Source organism: Scomber scombrus, chromosome 11 (assembly GCF_963691925.1).
Source record: "Scomber scombrus chromosome 11, fScoSco1.1, whole genome shotgun sequence".
Classification (NCBI taxonomy): Eukaryota; Metazoa; Chordata; class Actinopteri; order Scombriformes; family Scombridae; genus Scomber; species Scomber scombrus.
Genome location: NC_084980.1, coordinates 23213971 through 23234102, shown reverse-complemented (window position 1 = coordinate 23234102; position 20132 = coordinate 23213971). Strand labels below are relative to the sequence as shown.

At 37.7% G+C, this 20132-nt stretch overlaps 1 protein-coding gene across 1 annotated transcript in view; it reads left to right on the top strand.

Moving 5' to 3' along the window:
• Window positions 1-20132, top strand: part of LOC133990402 (neuropilin-1a-like) — an 82464-nt gene that overhangs the window by 47142 nt on the left and 15190 nt on the right. The window contains exons 7-10 of the mRNA XM_062428707.1: window positions 9448-9603; window positions 11150-11294; window positions 14839-15014; window positions 15335-15490. Coding sequence (XP_062284691.1) covers window positions 9448-9603; window positions 11150-11294; window positions 14839-15014; window positions 15335-15490 — 633 coding nt within the window. The remainder of the gene's footprint in view (window positions 1-9447; window positions 9604-11149; window positions 11295-14838; window positions 15015-15334; window positions 15491-20132) is intronic.

The following is a 20132-nucleotide window of genomic DNA, read 5'->3' as shown; positions in this document are numbered from 1 at the left end:
GATAAGTTTTTAGCTTTCTCTTAAAAAATTTCAGAAGTTTGTTCCATAGTTTTGGGGACGTATTTGACAAAGGCAGCGGCTAACAGAAAAGTTGCAGATTTTCTTGATGTTTGAACTTTGTGCTGCTTCTCCAGGTTTAGCTGTAACTTGTGTCCCAGACAATAAAGAGCTAGCTTTTTACTTTTACCGCCTTGTTGTTGGCAGGTGTGTTAGCTCTGTTTTGTAGTTAATAATAAGCTAAAAAAAAATAGTACATCAGCACATTCATGTCAGAAAGTCCAGAGACATATTTTAACTCGATTTTGACCAAATACAGTGTTCAGCTACAGTATTTTGGCTTCGTAGGGAAGAATAATTTTTTGTATGACCAGACTTTTGAAAAGCCAAGTATAACAAAACAAACTTGAGGTCAGTCAGTAGTTACGTTGAATAAATTTGGCGCCAGTGGACCAAGTCCAACCACAGTCTGACCAATGCTGATATGCAGCTGTTTCTTCCTGTGCTCTTGAACGCCCCCCTCCCGTAAAAGCGTGCAGTCCATCAAGTTTGACTAAAATTACAGGAAATTGAAGCTGATTTGTTTGGTTTTCTCATGGCGCCAAAATATCCGACCTGACAGGATGACAAGTGCTTCGCTTGTAATTTTTCTTTCTAACCCTTAAAGAAAAAAAATCTCTACTGTGGTTTGGACCAAGAAACACATATTATTAGGCGAGATCTTCCCCTCAGATAGACCCGGTGTTAAGGTGCGGCTGGTGTGTGCAGGACTATCCCATTGTGCATGACAGGAACTCATAGAGGAAGACACACAATGCCCCTCGCTGTAAGAACAGACCCTCTCTTCCTTCCCTTGGTGGTTGAAACTGGAAGTAGACAGGAAGACGGCCTCTGTGCCCCATTAGTAATAGTGGCTCTCTATTGTCTGTCTGGGGACTTCTTTTAGCTGCTGGGCAACATCCGAGCCCTCTGGGATATCATGATATAATGACAGTGTTTTAATAGAGGTTATAATGGGTTAATACAATATGGAGAGGGCTTAAGTTTACCTGCAGGTTAATCAATGTAACCGAAAATATACCAAATTAATTCTCCAATCTGATTTAATTTATCACCTATGCCTCGTGAAATTGACGTTATGGTTTGATTAGAAAATGTCAACTTTTCGATTAGAGGATGTTTAGTTCCTTTATATAGATTAACAGGCTTCATTCTGTTGTCATTGTTTTTATACATTTTTAGTGTAGGGTACAGCCAATTTGGAGATGATGCAGTTGCCTATATATATCTATATAATCATACTAATGGATTGGATAGCAAAGTAACATCTATATAATCTTATTTATTTGCATTACCAACCCCTCTGGGCTGTCAGGAGGTGATTGCATTGTCCAAGGAGAAGGGAAACTCATCATAAGTAGTACTATTTTTAGCTCGGTGCGTTGTGCTCTGTACCTTTTAAGTTAAATTTAAAACAATTCAAGAGGAAAGCACACTGTTTAATGTTTCCCAAGAGATGTATTTAGTGCAGCAGTGACATTTTAACATTAGGTATAGTCATTGTCTCCTTTTGCCTACTGCCAATGTACCTAATATATCCATATTGAGATGTGCATACAGTCTGCCGTAGCTCTATTTAAGGTTTTCTATTTAACATCTTTGATTCCAGTTTACAGTAAACAGACGTGTTGTATGCCTTAAATCATTTATTATATCATAACCTCTGATTTACCTGCGCCATGAACATCCTCGTGTCCCCAACCCCTATTTGGTTCAAGATTCAAGGTATCTTTATTATCCCGGAGGAGCAATTTGGTTTAACAGCCAGCAGTCGTACATAAACAACAAATAAATTAAATACATAATTAAATTTTAAGAGTCATTTAAAAGCTTAATCTGGTTTAAAACCAACCCTACACCGTGAAATGAAAATGAAAGTATCAAAAGAGTAAAGAAACTTTAAAAACGTGCTTGTTGTATTGCCTTGAGGCTTTAAAAAGCTACCAAATCTTTTAACTTTTTCTGATTACAGCAACCACAGAAATGACAGTTAAAGCAAAAGGATGCTCATTTCTCATTATATGTTTTTTTTTTTGTTTTTTTTCAAAGTAAAGGTAAAACACTTGGTAGCGTCTGCTGAGCATGTATGTGCCTTCTCAGCAACACAGTGCTAGTCCTCTTTACAGAACTCCAGCTGTTGACCTTTGACCCTCACTGTTTTCCATACGGACACACACACACACATACTGACTGTAGAAACTGCAGGAGGTGACGACACTCCTCTCTCAGTCTCCCTCATCACTTTCTGCTCACTCAGTCATAAGATTTTCACCACCGACCCTTTCGGTCACACGCTCGCTCCTCCACCTTGATGGCTTGAAGCTACAGGGTGTGTGTGTGTGCGTGTGTGCGTTGTGTTGCTCAAGTAAAGCCTTGTTGGCAGTCCCCTCCTGAAGTTAACAGCAGACCATCCCCCTGCCACAGTGATTTATAGCCTCTTAACCAGTGCTGCTGCTGCTTGCCCCCCGAATCTGAGAGGCGTTTGAGTTATGACTGTTGGATTTCGTGAAGAGGACTTTTCCATTTTATTTGATTAAGTGTGGTGCGTGGCCAACTCTGCGCAGCGTGGTTTGCCTTACGGGTTTCCATTCATCTTACTTGAGAAGAAAATTATGACTTAGTTAATTCTTGCATGCCTGCCTCCTCCACTGCAAACACCTCTATTATTCATTTAAAGGCATTTATATTTTATTGATGCTATTTTCAGGTTACGATTCATAATGCTGTCGAAGGGTGATGTCACGCAGTGGCAATTTGGATGGCGGCAGACAGTGAGCTCATTATCTGGCTTTTATGATGAATCTGTAATCATATTTTATACTGTAGTGGCTCATTTCATCATCACGCTGGACAGTGGACTAGTAGTAATGGTGGCACTAATAATTTATTTCAGTTTGTAAACAATTTTTCAAAAAGAATGCGCATAGAAATAAATAATTAACAATAAGGCTGAAGCTTTTGGTTTATATAGCGGCCCTGTTTACATCCTAATAGGTAACCCTTTCACTGCGAGGTTTAGGCTGTACAAAAACAGAAGCGCCAAACAATTCATACACAATAATGATCATTCCTCAGTTTTATATATTGGTTTATATGAAATGGATTAAAAGAGAAATTAATTGTCGTGTTCAAGAAGTAACTAAAACTTGAACTTTTTAAATAACAAAATATAAAAGATTGATTGTTTCCTTTTTAATGAGAAAAAGTAATTTTTAAAAAAGAGAGAGTTCAAAATATCCGTTAGTTAGGTTGGTAGGTTTTTATTTATTACTCAATTAAAAAACTGCACAAAGAAAGTAAAAGGAGAATTATGTAACACTGACAGCAGGCGTTTAAAATGGGTACTACAGTCCAAATTCAGAATATACAAAAAAGGTGTCTCCCAATCATCTCCTCCTTCACAGACTCAAAACTCATGCAGGTTTATAGGTCAGGTTGAATCTAATCCAAGTTAATACAGTTTGTTTATTTGCTTCCATGACTGCAGCACGCTGTGTGTTTGTACCAGCGTTTCCTATCTGGCAACCTAGACGAGTCGAAATGGGCGTCAACTTGATCTTACAGAAATACAAGAAATGACGACAACCTCTTAATACCAGATTTCATTGTGGTGGTGGCATGTAATGTGTTAAAAAATGATGTGCCACTACCATGATCAGGTTGAATGAGCAGTAGGCCATGATGGACATTTCAAAGGAGAACATGCAGGCTTAATTTAGCATGTTTCCTTCATCTCTGATAACATATCATCATCATTTTATGAGTTAGTACAGTAAATATATAACATATTGGTTCTTTTAAGTATCCAATTCAAGCAACAAGTGCATTTGGACAATTGACACATACATACATACATACATACAGGCATAAAAGATGTATATCTAAAGCTGCCTTCAGGCTCCATTTATATGAATGTGGTTCAAGCATGGTCAATAGGTGCAGCTTTACAGGTCGAAGGAAATTGACTTGTTATTGAAAACCATGATGTAAGCCCGGGAAAGGCTTCCTTCCCCTCCTGACTTCAGGTATTTATAGATGCCCTGCCGTTTGTCTTCAGGGTCTCTTTGACGCCACCAGGAAGAACTTGTGCATCTGGAGAATACATTTGGGTCTCGTGTGAGCGAGGTGTGTTGTCCAAGCCGGAGCTAAGGGGAAACTGAAAGACAAAAGATCCTCCAGAGAGCATTTAAGAATCTCGCTGTCCAAAGCAGGCCTCTGGAGGAAAGCCACAGTGAACTTCCAAACTCGGGAAATGTCAATAACCGAGACAAACCTCAACACAAATCAGACTTAATTACACAGAAACTTATGTGTGAGGCCTTGTCTGAGTTTTGTTTAAGCACATTAGTGGTTGTGGTGGAAGAAACAAGGAGGGCTTTGCATGCTAATCACACAGCTGTTTTTTTAATCAGTAAAAGGAAGACTTAAAAAATGATTAAATGGAAGTTATGTCATTTATCAAGGAAAATAACGCCCCCAAACCAAGTAGATCTAATTAGTCTGTTGTTCATTTTGAATTGAAACCTCGAGGCTCCAAAAAAGAAAATATTTCAGAAATGAGAAACAGAGTCACTTAGAAAATTCTGTTATGACATTTTATGAGCCCAGTGGTTATAAAAGTCACTCTGCAGATACATAATTATATCAAACTTTCAAACTGTAACATTACCATGTGTTGTTTTTTTCCCAGCAAGAATCCAAAAGCCAGGTATAAAAGGTGTTTTTGCAGGTTTTAGCTCTTTAACTACAAACTGTGCACACTTGCCAGTTTGGCTCTCCATTTTCCTGTTCGTGTTGTACAATTTAAGACGTGTGGATCTGTTTTTCCAACCGCTACTGACAGTTATTGCTTTCAGTTCACTTCTGGAAAGCATGAAAATCAATTAGCTGATTCACAAAGCTTACATACTAATGTGAATTAGATTAATATGAGCATTTCTTTTTTTAGGAGACAGGGTTCTCTAATTATTATAGTTTCTCTTTTTAGATGAAAAACCTTGAGGCTACAAAAAGAAAGCTTCTCAGAGATTTAAAGAAGTCCTAATTTCACTTTAATGCATTATTATTATTATTATTATCATTATTAATGGCAGGGCTTCACATTCTCTGAGCTGTAACAGTTTTAAGCTACTAGGTCTTAGTGTTAGGCTCAGGCTGTTTTAGCTGTGGTTGGAGAAACAATTTACCAAATAAAGCCTACATAGGAACATTTTCATACTTTGGCAAGCTGCTGAACTACATAGATCAAAAATAGTGAGAGTAAAAAGGCGACATACATGGATATACCCAGGTTTATTTATATTCTGGGCATATTACATTTAATAATATTAAAAAAATGTTAAATGAACCACTATCACAGCTTCCATTTGAACTGAAAATGACATCAACAAGACAGATACAATACGTCGATTGTTACTTATTTTCTTTCCCCTTCCCGACATGAACTCATCTGACATGAGCACAATTTGATGCAGAACAAATGCTATCTCCAAAACAGCAATTGAATCCTTTCTTTCGTGAACACCACATCACTTATTTAGTTATTTATTTTATTAGTAAAGAACTTTTTTCTCTCTGACTTGGTACTTTCCAAAGAAAACTGTAAAACCCCTGAGAATTGAGTAATTGAGGCTATCACTGTTAACACAGTATCCTGTTTTGCCAGAAAGTAGCATTGTTTTTTGTTCATTCTCAGTCAGTCACACTTCTACTGAATTATGCCCCCTTCCTGCATTTTGTTCCCTTCATTAAAAAGCTCTGAGTGTGACTATTTGCTGTGGCATCCATGTAGGCACTGCCAAGTGCTGAGTAATTAGAAGATGGAAGAACAATTAGTCTTAGTCGTTTGATAGAGGAAGTCTGGAGAATGGAGCTTTGACCAGCCGATGCAGAAAACATGTAAAGCTGGCCAGAGGAGTCCTGTAAGCGCTGAGGCTTTTTCCTGTTTAAACTGGGGCAACATCATCAACTCTTTGTCATTTAACAGTGGAAAACCATCTGTTTTCTCACTTTAAACCTGTCGAGTTGTGCACCTAAATATTTGTACCTGTGAAAAGTTGTGTGAGTATAAGAACAAGTTTATATATATCGCTGTAAAATTACAATATGCATATTTATATCTGCACTGTTGTAACAGTAAAATGGGGAAAAGTCATCTTTAAGTCATCATCTAAGATCCAGTTTTCCAAAAGCTAAGCTTAAGTTCAATGTTATATAAAGCTGGGGTCAGGATCAAGTGAAATCATAAGGGGTTACACAATATTCAAAGGATAAGAAAGAAAATGTATTTCTAGTACACAAAGTTATGTTTGTTATTCATGATTTTCTTGTAGTTTTTGTGCTTTTTTCTTGTGAAATCAGGGATATTTTTATGTTTTAAGGCCTCAAAAAACCTTTAAATCAAACACAACAATGGTGGAGACTTTTTAGACATGACGTCATGATTCTTCATCTTTTTTAACCCAACTTTAGCATTGATATATAAGCTTCTTTATCTCATTTCTCAACAAAACCTACTTATACACAGTGTCTTTGACGCATATAGCTCGTGTGGTGCGTTGTGGGTTCATCTCATGAGAGCTCAGATGAGAATGCAGCTGGGAACGCTGGCGAGCAATCCCACGAAACAGCTTTTCCCAGGGGTCTCCCTGTCAGTCTCAGAGCCCACGCAGACCCACGGGAAGCTATTTGCCTGCCTTTTCCTGAAAAAGCAACAGTGGGAGAAGTTAAATAATGGCCTCTGGTGCTTTCCCATGTACAGTATCACAGTGGCAGCGTCTGTTTGGTAATATAATTACACCCCATATATTACAGGCATCCCACATACTGAAACGTTGAGTGTATTTTGGTATGCAGCTGATCGTTTCCAAACTCAACAAACAAGCAATTTTGTTTAGTCTTAGTGGAGTGAAGCGGAAGTTAAATGGTGTGTTTCCACTTAATTCACAGCTCTAAAAAATAAATTGATTCAATTTCATGCATTAATGCAGTTGGAAGGAAGATTACATGATAATGCAAAAAAGACATGATTAAACTACAGAGCTACAATCTGACTTTGTGAAGTATTCATAATTTTAGATAAGTTTCAGTATTTGTGGACAATACACTCATGTGAAACCCTTAAAATAGACGACTGTGAGGCTTTCTGTTATCTCCACCGCTCTCTTTGATGATAACTATCTCTTCTCTTAATAATATTCCTCTATCTTTTCCTTTTCAAGCACTTTGAAGAGCCTTGTTTCTGGACGTTGCTTCTCATGCAAGTCAGATAAAATGCCTCGGCCATCTGAACAAGTCTTTTTTTAATCTTGTATTTAGCCCTTAGATCATAATTTCATTTTTTTTTAAAGTGGGGAAGAGAAAGTATAGCCATGAGATGTGATAAAGACACTGTAATTTCACTTGGAGTTACTTGTAAGAATTTCTTTAAAGCGAGAAAGAAAGCAAAATTGAATATTCTTCAAATATGGACATTTCACTAGGTGGAATTCAGTTTATTTTAGGGATGTCTGGGGGAGTGCGTGCTGAGACTCGGGTCTCCGTGACTTGTTTTGCTATTCTAACTCAATCAGACACAAGACAACAAGTTTAGTCAGTCTAGCCTCACAATAAAACTGGGAAATTACCCCTGGACCACCAGACAAATGTGGTGTATTTTAAGCTGTGGCAGATAATCGTCTTAATTTAGAAGAACAGTCATGGTCTATAGGGGTTTTTTAAAGATTGAAACTTCAAGCTGTTAAGAAAAAAAAGGGAAAATATACAAAATAGCAATGGTAGGTTGAAGTTAAACTAGCATTCTGGGCTAATTTGGTAGCTAAAAGTGTGTTTTTTTAGATAATTTACATCAGTTTCACAGTTTTGTGTTTAGCTTATCGTAGCACAGACTGCTCGCCTTTCTCAGTCAAAATAAGTCAAAAAACACCTTTCAAAACTGTCTTAACTATTCAAGTGACTAGCAAGGTAGCCACTAATAAATATAGACTGTTTCTTTAAGCTGTGACAGTGTGCAAACTTTTCTTCTTCTTCCATATATCTCAAATTTAATCTAGCCTAGTTACCGAAATGTAATTTTCACACTGCCATATTTGGGATTATTTTAGTGGTAGTCATTTGTTTATTGGGACTATGTACAGTGTTAAACATACTTACCCTTCAGTAGGGTAACAAACAGTATCAAGCAAAAAAACACACAGGACACATATAACACACACTAGCATAAAGCATATAATGTAGAGTCAGTCAACAAGTTATTTATATATTGTGTAAAGTACCATTATTTTTAATCCGTTACAATACTCATTTAGCTTGCTTCCCTTATCTATTCTGTGCTGTTTTTATGTTGTTGTTTTTTTACCTCTTTCTGCTGCTGTGACAGAAATAAAAGCATGACCTTAATCACATGTCTGCTGCATCCCTTTTCTAGGAATAGATTGTTTTGTTGATAATAATAATAATAGGAATAGTACACTGTGTACGCACATAGATGCGTTATGTAGTTGTTTTTTTTAAAAAGAAAAGGGGTGGAATTAAGTTTGAGAGCCCTTTGAATCATTTTCAGTCTATACCTCCGAACAGGATTCACTTCTTCTATCGTTTTCTCGTTTTTTACTGTAAATCTTAAATCACAACAGAAGCTGAAATGATCGAAATGATTTTAAAAGCCATTTCAGCTGTCAGCACTTCATCTCACCAGGTTTAAGTGGCAATTTGAGGAGAAAATGATTGAGAGGAGGGGGGATGGTGGAGGGGTACTCATTACTTACAGCACTTATCAGCATTATGCTGGTGGAGTATACTAACTGCATAATGTTCCTGTGAAGGTCTTCATCGTGTGGTACAGAGGGGGGCTCCCTATCTCTCTAGCGTCCTGCTCTGATTTTTCACTGTCTACTTATGGATGGATCATGGTATAATTAATGAGATCTGAGCCCCTTGTTTCCCATATGATTCAAGCGAAACATCATCCAATGCAGTGTTGTATTTATAGGATGATGTTTTGCCTCTTTATGTATGCCTTTTGTATATAAAATGACATTTAGCTGGCAATCCTCAGGACTGAAATCTCAAAATAATGCTTCTCCTTCATCAAAAAATGTGCTTCTTTTTCATTCAGTTAGACTCTTTGACACTTTAGTTTGTGCCCTAAAACAAATACAACCTTATGTTTGAGCAGAGTGGGGTTAAATGAGGAGACAGGAGCTCAGAACTTTTTCCTCCTTAGGCTTTTACTCATGTGCTTAAGTGCTTTTTGACAGTAAGTGTTGTAAGAGAGTAAAAGCTCATTCTCATTTGCTGCTTTTTTAAAATCACCTCTAAACTACCTCGCCTTTTTAATCTAGTCTGAATCTTTCCATTGACCCTTTCTTTGTATTTTCTGTGTTTTTCCAGGTGGATTTGGGGTTTCTCAGATTCGTCACAGCCATCGGGACGCAGGGAGCGATCTCAAAAGAGACCAAAAAGCAATATTACGTTAAATCCTACAAAGTGGACCTAAGCTCCAACGGAGAGGACTGGGTCACCATGAAGGAGGGCTCAAAGCAGAAGGTAATGATGAGTAATTTATGCTGTAAAGGCCCCTTATCTATCTCACACTGATGAATAATGAAGGTCTCTGCCTTCTAATCAATGGGGAGGACAGCGTGGATGGCTGAATCAATGTTTTTTCAAGGCTGACAGTATTTCGCAGCACTCCTAATCAGAGCCATGACAGGAATCAGTTCACTGAAAATCTGCTTGACACTTCTCCACTCCTCTCTTCAAATCTAGCATTTACACTGATCTTATGGAAGCTGTCCGAAAGTAATGTTGGTGCAGGAGACAAATTGACAGCGTCCAAAATGTATTATTAAGCCACACATAGTGACGGACTTGATACAAATATGCCTCGCATCAGATAAAGAGTGGAAAATACTGCTTAAATAGAGGTTTTTTTGTTTAATAGAGACTGCTAAATTGTGTTCCCATGCCTCATGCTACAATACCGTTTTTATTCAGTCAAGTTGCTTAAAATAAAAGTTGCAGTCATGTGTCTTATCAGGGTCACATGTCGGGGTCAAAACGGGATCAGATTAAACTTCTTCAACCTCAAAATACAAACTGTTTTTAGCAGTACATTTACAGTCAGTTGATAATTACATACAGTATATGTGTATGTAGGTAGGTAGGTAAATAGGTAGATAAATAGATAGGTAGGTAGGTATGTAGGTAGGTAGGTAGATAAATAGGTAGATAAATAGATAGGTAGGTAGGTATGTAGGTAGGTAGGTAGATAAATAGGTAGGTAGGTAGGTAAATAGGTAGATAAATAGATAGGTAGGTAGGTATGTAGGTAGGTAGGTAGATAAATAGGTAGATAAATAGGTAGGTAGATAAATAAATAGATAGGTAGGTAGACTTAGACTTAGACTTTATTGATTCCTTTGGGCAGGTTCCCTCAGGGAAATTGTGGATCCAGCAGCATTACAATACAATTTAAAAAGATAGAAAAGCAGCAAACAAGAACAATGAAAAAAGAAGTAAAAGAAACATATACATATATAAATACTAAGTGTGTAAAATAAATATTAAGTGTGTAGATTTAAATATTAAGTGTATTGCACTTGGACATAAATAATAAAGGGTTTATTGCACATTGACATGAATCCTGAGAGTGTTTATTGCACAATTCACTGTTTATTTTTGCATTATGGCTTATTCAATTTCCTGTTGTACGTAGGTAGGTAGGTAGGTAGATAAATAGGTAGGTAGGTAGGTAGGTAGATAAATAGGTAGGTAGGTAGATAAATAGGTAGGTAAATAGATAGGTAGGTAGGTAGCAGTGTTGGTAGTTGCTGCATGTAGTAATAATAGCAATAGCAGCAGTAAAGGCACTAAGTGGTAAAAATCTGTAGTTGTAGTAGTGACAGAGTAGCAGTAATTGCAGTCATAGCAGCAGTAACACTAGTAGTAACAATAGTAGTAGTCTAACAAAAGTATTGGTCACAATATATGTTCTGTATACTTTTGGTACTAATGTATCAGCAGCAGAAGTAACAAAGGATCAGAAGTTGAAACTAATTGGTCTATTTATTCTGTATTTTCTTATATTCAGCTCTTTACGGGAAATCACAGCCCAACAGACGAGAATCGATCCCTCCTCCCCAAACCGACTCTGGCTCGTTACATCCGCATCCGCCCCATGTCCTGGGAGCAAGGCATCTGTATGCGCATTGAGATCTACGGCTGCAGGACATCAGGTAATTGTTATTATTAAACGCTTACAGTACAGAAACTCACACATACGGTACATGATATGAGGCTGAACTCACAGCTTGAATTCCTAATGCATTGATTTATGATTTACAGTAACTGCAGGAATTTACACATTTTTACATATTTTCTTCTTAATCAACTGTCTTCATCCCTACAGGGGTCATTAAAGTTTAATGTAATCAAAATCTTATCTAATGTAACACACATATACTGTAAGCATTTCAGGTTTTCACACACACCCACACTAATGTGCTTCATCCTTTTTATATCTATTTTTAAAATACCGTAAAGCATGTAAACACAGCAGAGGGACAAAGTCATATCAAACACACAGAAGGATATGTTTTGAGACTTTTCTGCTTTATTTCACACTTCTTTTATTAAAGATGTGTATTAACTCTAGCTGCTTTCATATATGTTCCCTTATCTGCTCATTTTAACAATTGATGTGCATTATAATTCATCATGAAATTTCCTTTTAGTCATTCAATAACAATATTGAACTTTTCCACCAAACCTTCTTACTTTTTTAACCATTTTTGCAGTAAACTTACTCTTATAAACTACTTTTACAAATGCAAAATCTACTTTTTTTATACATTTGCTACACTTTAACACACACAAGTATTACTTTACAGATATTACATGCACTTCCTTAAACTTATGAGCATTTTTTTTAGTAATACAAAATAAATAACACCTCATGCAAAGACTGAAATAAGTTTAACCTGATTCTGGCACTGGGCCACTGTGCATTTTGGACCATGCACTCTCCCGTTAATAACATTTTCTCACTTTGCACATCGTGAATCAAACGAGCATCCCTCTGGCTGTCAGATGAGAATCTCCCGCTGCTCTCTGTTGATTTAAAATAATCACTGCTTCCAAGGGGGAGCGCAAACTCCCACAGAAGGACACAGTTATTCATTACGGAGGAGCAGAGGAAAATCATGCCGCCTCATTACTCATCCTCTAACATTATATAAACCTCGGTCCTTGATGTGCTACAAGCAACTCTCAATAGGAGATACCCATATAGGCGATATTAGACTCTTAGTCATAGGAGAACAGGCTGTAGAGTGCTGGACAGATGATTCAAAGAAATATAATGACTTAAAAAGGGGAAGCTGTGAGTGTGTGTGTGTGTGTTGTGTATGCAGACATTGCACATGAAACAGAAGTATAATTCACTATAAAACACATAACCATAAAATTGACCCTAAATTTAATCTTAAACTAAAGTCCTAGTCCAAACATGCCATATAAATAAGAAAAAAGTGCATGAACAACACTCTTTGTTTGCACATTGAACCTTTTTTTCTGTCCATATTTTGTATCTATAAGCACAAAAAACAGGAATATACACACAACACACAGTATTGTAGGAAGTTTCCATAAAAAAACAGGGAGACGCTATAAATTCAAATTGTAGAGGAACTTACATCCTTGGGAGCTGTTGTTAAGCGCCAGATATAACTCTGGAAACATTTGTCAAATACAAATGTCACACTGAGAACACAACTGTTTAAGTCCGGATATTAGATTTAGCTCGTTGTGGATAATGAATTTCACTTGGCTAGCCATGACCAGATCATTGTTTCCAAGTATTGTCGAGTTCCCTAAAAGTTTTCTTATTCCAAGAAAAACTAAAAGCACAGCTGAAGTCTCCCAATTAAACACTATTTATCCCAAGTATACTTCCCGACACCTAAAATAGCAACATTAGAGAAAACAGATTGCAGTTGAACAGATTGAATTGTAGCCTCAAGGTCTCGTTATCATGCAACAACCAGTTAGTCTGTCAGTGTCATATACCCTCAAAACAAGACTTTGAACTTGTTCCAGGGATTCGGCAACTAGCTGCCTCTTCACTTGTAGCCTCTGTGGTGAAATGTGTATGTGTATGCAAATCTCAGACAGACACAGGAAATAACACAACAGTAGCAGAAATCTTACAGGGTATGCAACATGAAAATAGCAACCAAATCAAAAAATACTGTCCATGAAGTAGGAGTTTAAAGGCTTATCAGATGCCTTTGTTTATGAAATGTGTTCTACATATAAACTAGACTGACTGTACTTTTTGTATTTACTTGTTTAACTACTGTCTTTAAACCAAATTGGCCATATAGGATCTTAAAGTTCTACTCGACTCCATTACCATAAGACACCATTTTACAGCTCAGAATCATTTTATACAACACAGCGATCGCATAGTATACACAATTATGCCTTTCGCCTTACAAATATAACAGGAATATTCAATTTGCAGGTATTTGATTGGCCAACAGCCAGTGCAGTGTGTCACAAGATGTATACATAACCTTTATTTAATCAGGTTATCTCATTGAGATCAACATCAGAAAACAAGCAAACATTCAAGTTTTTAAAATCCTCTATTATTCATTCCACTTGTAAGGTGCAAAATAGTGGAAGGCAATCTTCCTAAGTTCAGTGATTGCCCCAGAGGAAATCTTGGAACCCAGCAGGGTGATGGCCACTATTTTAGGGGTGTGGAGCTAGCAGATATCCTGGTAACAGATATCTGGGCTAATGTGCTGGTCATTGTTTACAGTCCGATTAGCAACTTGAGACACGAGAACGGAGTTGGAGTTGAGAGACAGCATCTATAATTGGATAGTTTCACAAATAGCCAGTTTACACTCAATTAACAGTTTAAAACCAAACAAACATGAACACTTTTTGTAGGTGTTTTCGGTCCAGGCGATATTTCGGACTGTTTGCTTTCATGCAGCCAGAGCTATGTTCCTGTAGAAATCACCAGAATGGAAACAGAAACCAGAACATTTACAATCCCAAACATCGAGTCCCTTGCCTTTTATAGGGATTACCCGAGGGGTAAACAGTCCTGAGCTGTGCTCTGGTGAGAGATTTATAAATAAAAATAGTAGAATGTGGAAGACCAGCCTTTTGTTTCATGTAGTACACAGTGATGTGCATGATATTATTCCCTGTAAGGAAATGCAAAGCACAGTTATAAACTGCATCAGGTTCTTTTAAGGTAAATGAAAAAGCTTTGTGTTGCAGCAAATTTGAGTCAGGTTCAGCTTTATTCCTGGACTGCCCATGGGTTTTTGGTTGTTTTTGGACAGAGCCTTCTGCATGAATCATATTCTCTGTAGCCACAATTGTTAGTGTGACATAAATTTTGTCTTCTGCTCAGACAAATGTGTGAACACCTCTGTTCATCCAGACAGCTAATGTAGTATAAACAGAAGAAATATGGGGGTGTCTGCTGTCTTTGTGGCACAGCAGTTGAAGCAGTATTAGTAATTGTGTTGGCAATAATAAAACTAGTCATAGCATTTCTTGTAGTTATAGTGGTGTTAATGATAGTAAACAATACAATAAGAATCCATCCACAAACAAACCATTCAGTCGGTTGCATCTGTAACCTCACTGCTAGATGCCACTAAATCCTAAGCACTGGTCCTTTAACTAAACTGTGAACTAAACTTAACTGTGACAAGACCTCTAAAAAAAATTATTCTTTCTCTTTCTTTACAGACTACCCTTGTTCAGGGATGCTGGGGATGGTGTCAGGTCAGATCGCAGATGCTCAGATCAGCGCCTCATCTTTCGTCGATCGAGGCTGGGTGGCCGAGAACGCACGATTATTGACGGGGAGATCGGGCTGGACCGGATCACAAACCAAGCAACCCTTCAGAAACGAGTGGCTACAGGTAGGTTCACAACTGTCACAGTTTAATGATGGAGAGTCCACCTCAAATTAAGTTTATTCACACTGCAGCATATATATCTGCTCTGTAAATCAGATTCAATAACCGTATCGTAACACATGTTTACCTTCAATACAACTGATATACCTGCTTCTCCTGCCTGATATATTTCATTATATGTTGCAGGATAGAAGTGTAGCTGTTGTTTTTAGGCCAAATCAAACACTGATATACTATTCTTACACAATCAATACTGTGAGTTTGTTATAGCCAGCCAGTGTGTGTGCTAATCAGCTGTTCCCTTTCCTGTGCTCCCTGGTAAGGTGGATCTGGGTCACGACAAGATGGTGAGCGGTGTGTTGATCCAGGGGGGGAGACACCGCGACAGGAACGTCTTCATGAAGAGATTCAAGGTGGGCCACAGTCTGAACGGAGAAGACTGGATCCTGGTCAAAGAGGAGAACAGCACCAAGCCCAAGGTTGGTTGACTAAGTTGCATAAATCCAAACAACTATCTACACATTTAACCACATTTAACCCCCCCCCCCCTCTTTTAGGCAAGGCAAGGAGGAATATAAACTGCTGTCTGGTGGATGGTGGATGCTTTTGTATGAAGTACTCGACAAAAAAAACCTTGACATAAGGAAAGATGAAGCTCGTTAGGAAATAATTTCATTTATTGTGTCACTTCACTTCACAGCAGATCATAGCCCCCCAATATTCTCGTTAACTTCTGCACTGGTGTTGAAAAGACATATTTAGTTGTGTTAATCAAACTTGTTGTTCAGTTTGGGTGTTCATACTCAGCTCTCTAATAACGTCCAGGCTTCGGTCGCTCTCCTAGAAAACTGTTATTGCTTGTGGTTGATTCATAAAGGAAACAGGCTCTGTCTCGGCCAACACTATCTAAACAAAGTCGACACCAATGATGCTACTCATGAACCCTTAATACACGTGAGTCAATGAGGCAATAGATAAGCTCTGCCCACAACCAACCAGCCAGCAAAGAAGAAAAAAAGGAGGGAAATTGATTTATGTGAGCCTGTAAACAGTATTTTACCTCATCAGCAGTGCTAAAATACCGTGAAACAATATGTAATGATACAAGTTTTACCTGAATTGAATAGGGAAATATAAAAATATAGAGTCAGAGCCAGAAACTGATGGGTTAGGATTACATAGTATTTCCTCTACCTTTCAATGAACAGAACTGTCTATTTAACATAAGTAAAATATCCATCACTTAACAAATTAACAAGATAGTTCCACCTTAAAACTCAAACTTCACGAAAAAGAAAATGAGCTGCTCACATGGTTTGATTGACAGCTGGTCTTTGGGTACAGCAGCGAGCACTGAGCACTAAAGATGGAGACTAGATCAAACGTCAAGAATGTCTCCGAGTACCACAGGAAATCAACTCAGCTCTGGAAATATCAGAACCCACCACTCTTAGTTTCTAACCCTACTTGGCGATTTAAGTGACTTTGATTCTGATCCTCAAAAGGAAATTCATGTCATTGCTTTCAAGACTCCGACTTCCTGTTTCTCGGGCCGGCCCCAATCGGTGCGACATCCTCCTCTATGCGTTCCAGATGGCGGGGCAGAGGACGAGATCACCCGTCTGACTCCTGCTGCTTTACTGCAGACGGAGATCTAGATGCTCCTCTGTCCCCTCCGCTCTGCCTCTTTACTCTGTTTCCTGTCTTTTTATAAAAACCTCTTCAAAAGACAAGGCAGGAAGCTTTAGGGAGGCTCCGGCTGTTACATACATTTACGAATGCCTGTCACACACACCCTGTCCATACAGTGTGCTCATGCTTAAACATGAGTCCATACATACAGTACAGTGGTAGACTTCCTGTTACGTAAACATAAAAATGGAAATATGCTCCAAGAAAAGCAACATTTGTGTTTCATGTAACATGCACCAAACTGCATGTTTCCTATATTGTCAGTGTTGTTACTTTAGTACTGCAAAATGACAAAGTAAACTGATGCAAAACTGTTGAAATGAAGGTAATACCAACACCTTATTTTACAGGTTTACAAGATTTTGAAGAAAGTTTAATTGAAAGTAACTCTGTTATTTGGTACTATTGACAGAAAAAATTAAGAATTTCCTTGAAAGAAAAGCTCCTGTATATATAAACCCAAGTAAATATTAATGTATTATTCAATTATTATTGGAAACTTCATCCTCCATAAATGTAGAATTATATTCTGGCCTGAAGACAAATCTGTAATTTACCAAAAATTATCAGCGGACAGTGATAAACTCTCTAGTTTACACTTGCAATTATTTTTAATGAATTGATTGGACGTGTACTAATTAAACGCTGACCCAATTTTCTATGTCATTATTACTGAATGACATAGTCCTCTCTAAGAAACTTCCTAGAAGTGATTGGGAAATCATAAAGACCTGTAAAATAAGACTGCTGAATGAGGATAGTGAGTCAATTCTTTGACATTTTTGTTCAACTTTCATATTTTTCATTTGGCAGTAACGCTCAATAGTCGCAGTTTGATTGATGACCGTTTGTACGCTTCATGAGCTGTTAGCATGAATCAAACAGTTTTGTTCTGACTGTTTTCTGTCAACATTTGTACATACAGACAGGTGAAAATGAGAGGAAAAACCTGAATTAATGGAGTCGAGAAACATAACGCATGCAGATGCTTCCACACAGGTGCACTGTATGGTACAATCAAGTAATTAACATCTAATCATGCTCTGTGGCATGTATAAAAAAGCTGAGCAGACCCAGCTGATTCTGATTTTATAATAAGAGGAAAAGATCTAATTGACTTTGAAAGAGGGTTGATTGGATGGCAGGAGCTTTAGTCACAAAGACTGATCGACTGCTTGGTGTTTCAATAGGAACACTGACTAAAGTGACATTGGCATTTAGATCTATGAGAAGGACATAAGTAAATATGGTCGGAAATTGTGGTCAACAGCACACATTTGATGATTGTGCATTAGTGCGATATATAAGGAAATGTCAGTCTAGACTATCAGCAAGAATGGTCCGTTGATAATTACATAGAAAAGGATATTATAGCAGGGTTGCAGTGCACAACTCCCTCATTATAGAGATGAATGCACATTTGTTCAGCGGTGCAAAAACATAATGCACTAGTCTACAGAGATGTGGAGAAAAAAAATGATATGGTCAGATGAGTCATCCTTCAGCATATTCTCAACAGGTGGGCGAGTGTGTGGCGTACACCGAGAGAGCGGTACAGGACTGAATGTTTCACCCCTACTGTGAGGAGATCTGGTGGCTCTGTTATGCTGTGAGGGGCATTTTGCTGGCAATTGTTCCCTTAGAGGAAAGAGTCACTGCAAATCAATACAAAGTAGTTTTGAGCGATCACCTTTATTCGTAGGATGAAACATTTCCATCCTGATTGGTCTCTTCCAGGATGACAATCTGCACGAGGGTTACTGAATGGTTTAATGAGTATGAAAGTGATGTGAATCAGATGATGTGGCCTTTACAGTCTTCAGATCTCAACCCGCTGGAACACCTATGGGAGATTTTGAAGCTGTTTTGTTATCACAAAGTAGCCTAACACCTTACCAAGACACTTAGATTTTTGTCTCTTTGGATAAAATATAGAAAAACTGTAATTGAGCCGGAATTCGCTTCGAAGTCTACTTTTTGGCCATATGTTGAAAAGCAGCCTGGATGTAAAACAGAGCAACATATCTCATAAAGTGAACTTATTCAAAGGCGCATTAAAAAAAAAAACATGCTGCATATCATGCTGACTGTACAGTACACAAGCACCTATGAATAATGCAACAACAGAACAATTCATAGTATTAGCATATAGCATTTACCTGGGAGACAGAGCAGCTAATTTTAGAGCTACTGTCTTTCTTTGCTGGTTATTTTTCTTGTGCAACTTTTATGGATAAAATGTAATATTTTAGGTGGCACTTTTGTGTGGATTTTGTGCATTTCACAAAGAAAACTTCCAGACTTAAACATGCAATTCAGATGTTAAGAGCTTCTACAATTAAATATACCATTTGTATACAAGATATATATGGTAAATACTAAAGGGTACTCATATATAGTATTCTAAAGTGTCAGCATGCAGCCATAAGTATTTATCTATTTAGACAAAGAGGATGATTTTGGAATGTTTTTTGCTCTGATTGAGACTCAGAAACAAAAATGTTCTGCTCCTTACATACACACACAGAGTTACATCATCACTACATCTATAATGCTACACTACAGCAGCTTTTGATACATCAGACAAGAGGAAACCTGAGCAGTTCAGACAAGCAGGGTTTGCTTTTGGGGGTTCGGTGTCCCACCACTTGGCTCCCAGTGTGACGGTAACCATTCTCATCTGTGCTGCTTCCATGTTGGAAATGAAATGAAAGGATGGCCTCTGGTTTTGGTTTCCTGGCTTTTGTTTTTTTTTGTTTCCTTCTTTCATTTTGTTTCAGCTTCTTATCAAACTGTCCGACGCTTGATCAGAAGCAGACTTGGATTCAAACAGTACATGTTATTGTTTGTTTTATTCTTGTTCTGCACCAGATGGACGGGCTTTACCGCCACAATGAGCGCTGGAGAGTTAGAACAATAGCAGGGAAGATTCAGGGATGATACAAGTGAAGCAGTTTTGATGATCAATTACTCTTTGGAGTCATTTTTTAGGCAAAAAGAGCATTATTTCACTTGTTCCAGCTTCTCAGTTGTGAATATTATCTTCTTTTCTTCGTCTTCTAAATAAATAGTAAACTTTTGGAGTTTGGGTTACAACTCTAGAAATAATCCACTGTTGTCAGATTTATCGCTTACTTGACAACACTGATTTTTTGATTTGTCCTCATAAAGCAGATTTTCTTTAAGTCTTGAGACCAATTTAAAGGTGTCAACAACTCCTTATGCTGTGTATTATATAGCCTACAATTACATTTTAGAGTTTTACTGATCCCTTCTCTGATAGAAGAGTTTTATGTTCATTTAACTTGCAAAACTAGTCTTTTTAACCCACACTAGAATAAGTATTTAAACTTGCTTTGGTGACATTTGCAGACATCCTGTGAACTCAATTTGTCTTGTACTCTGAGTTAAAATTAACCCAAAGGATTT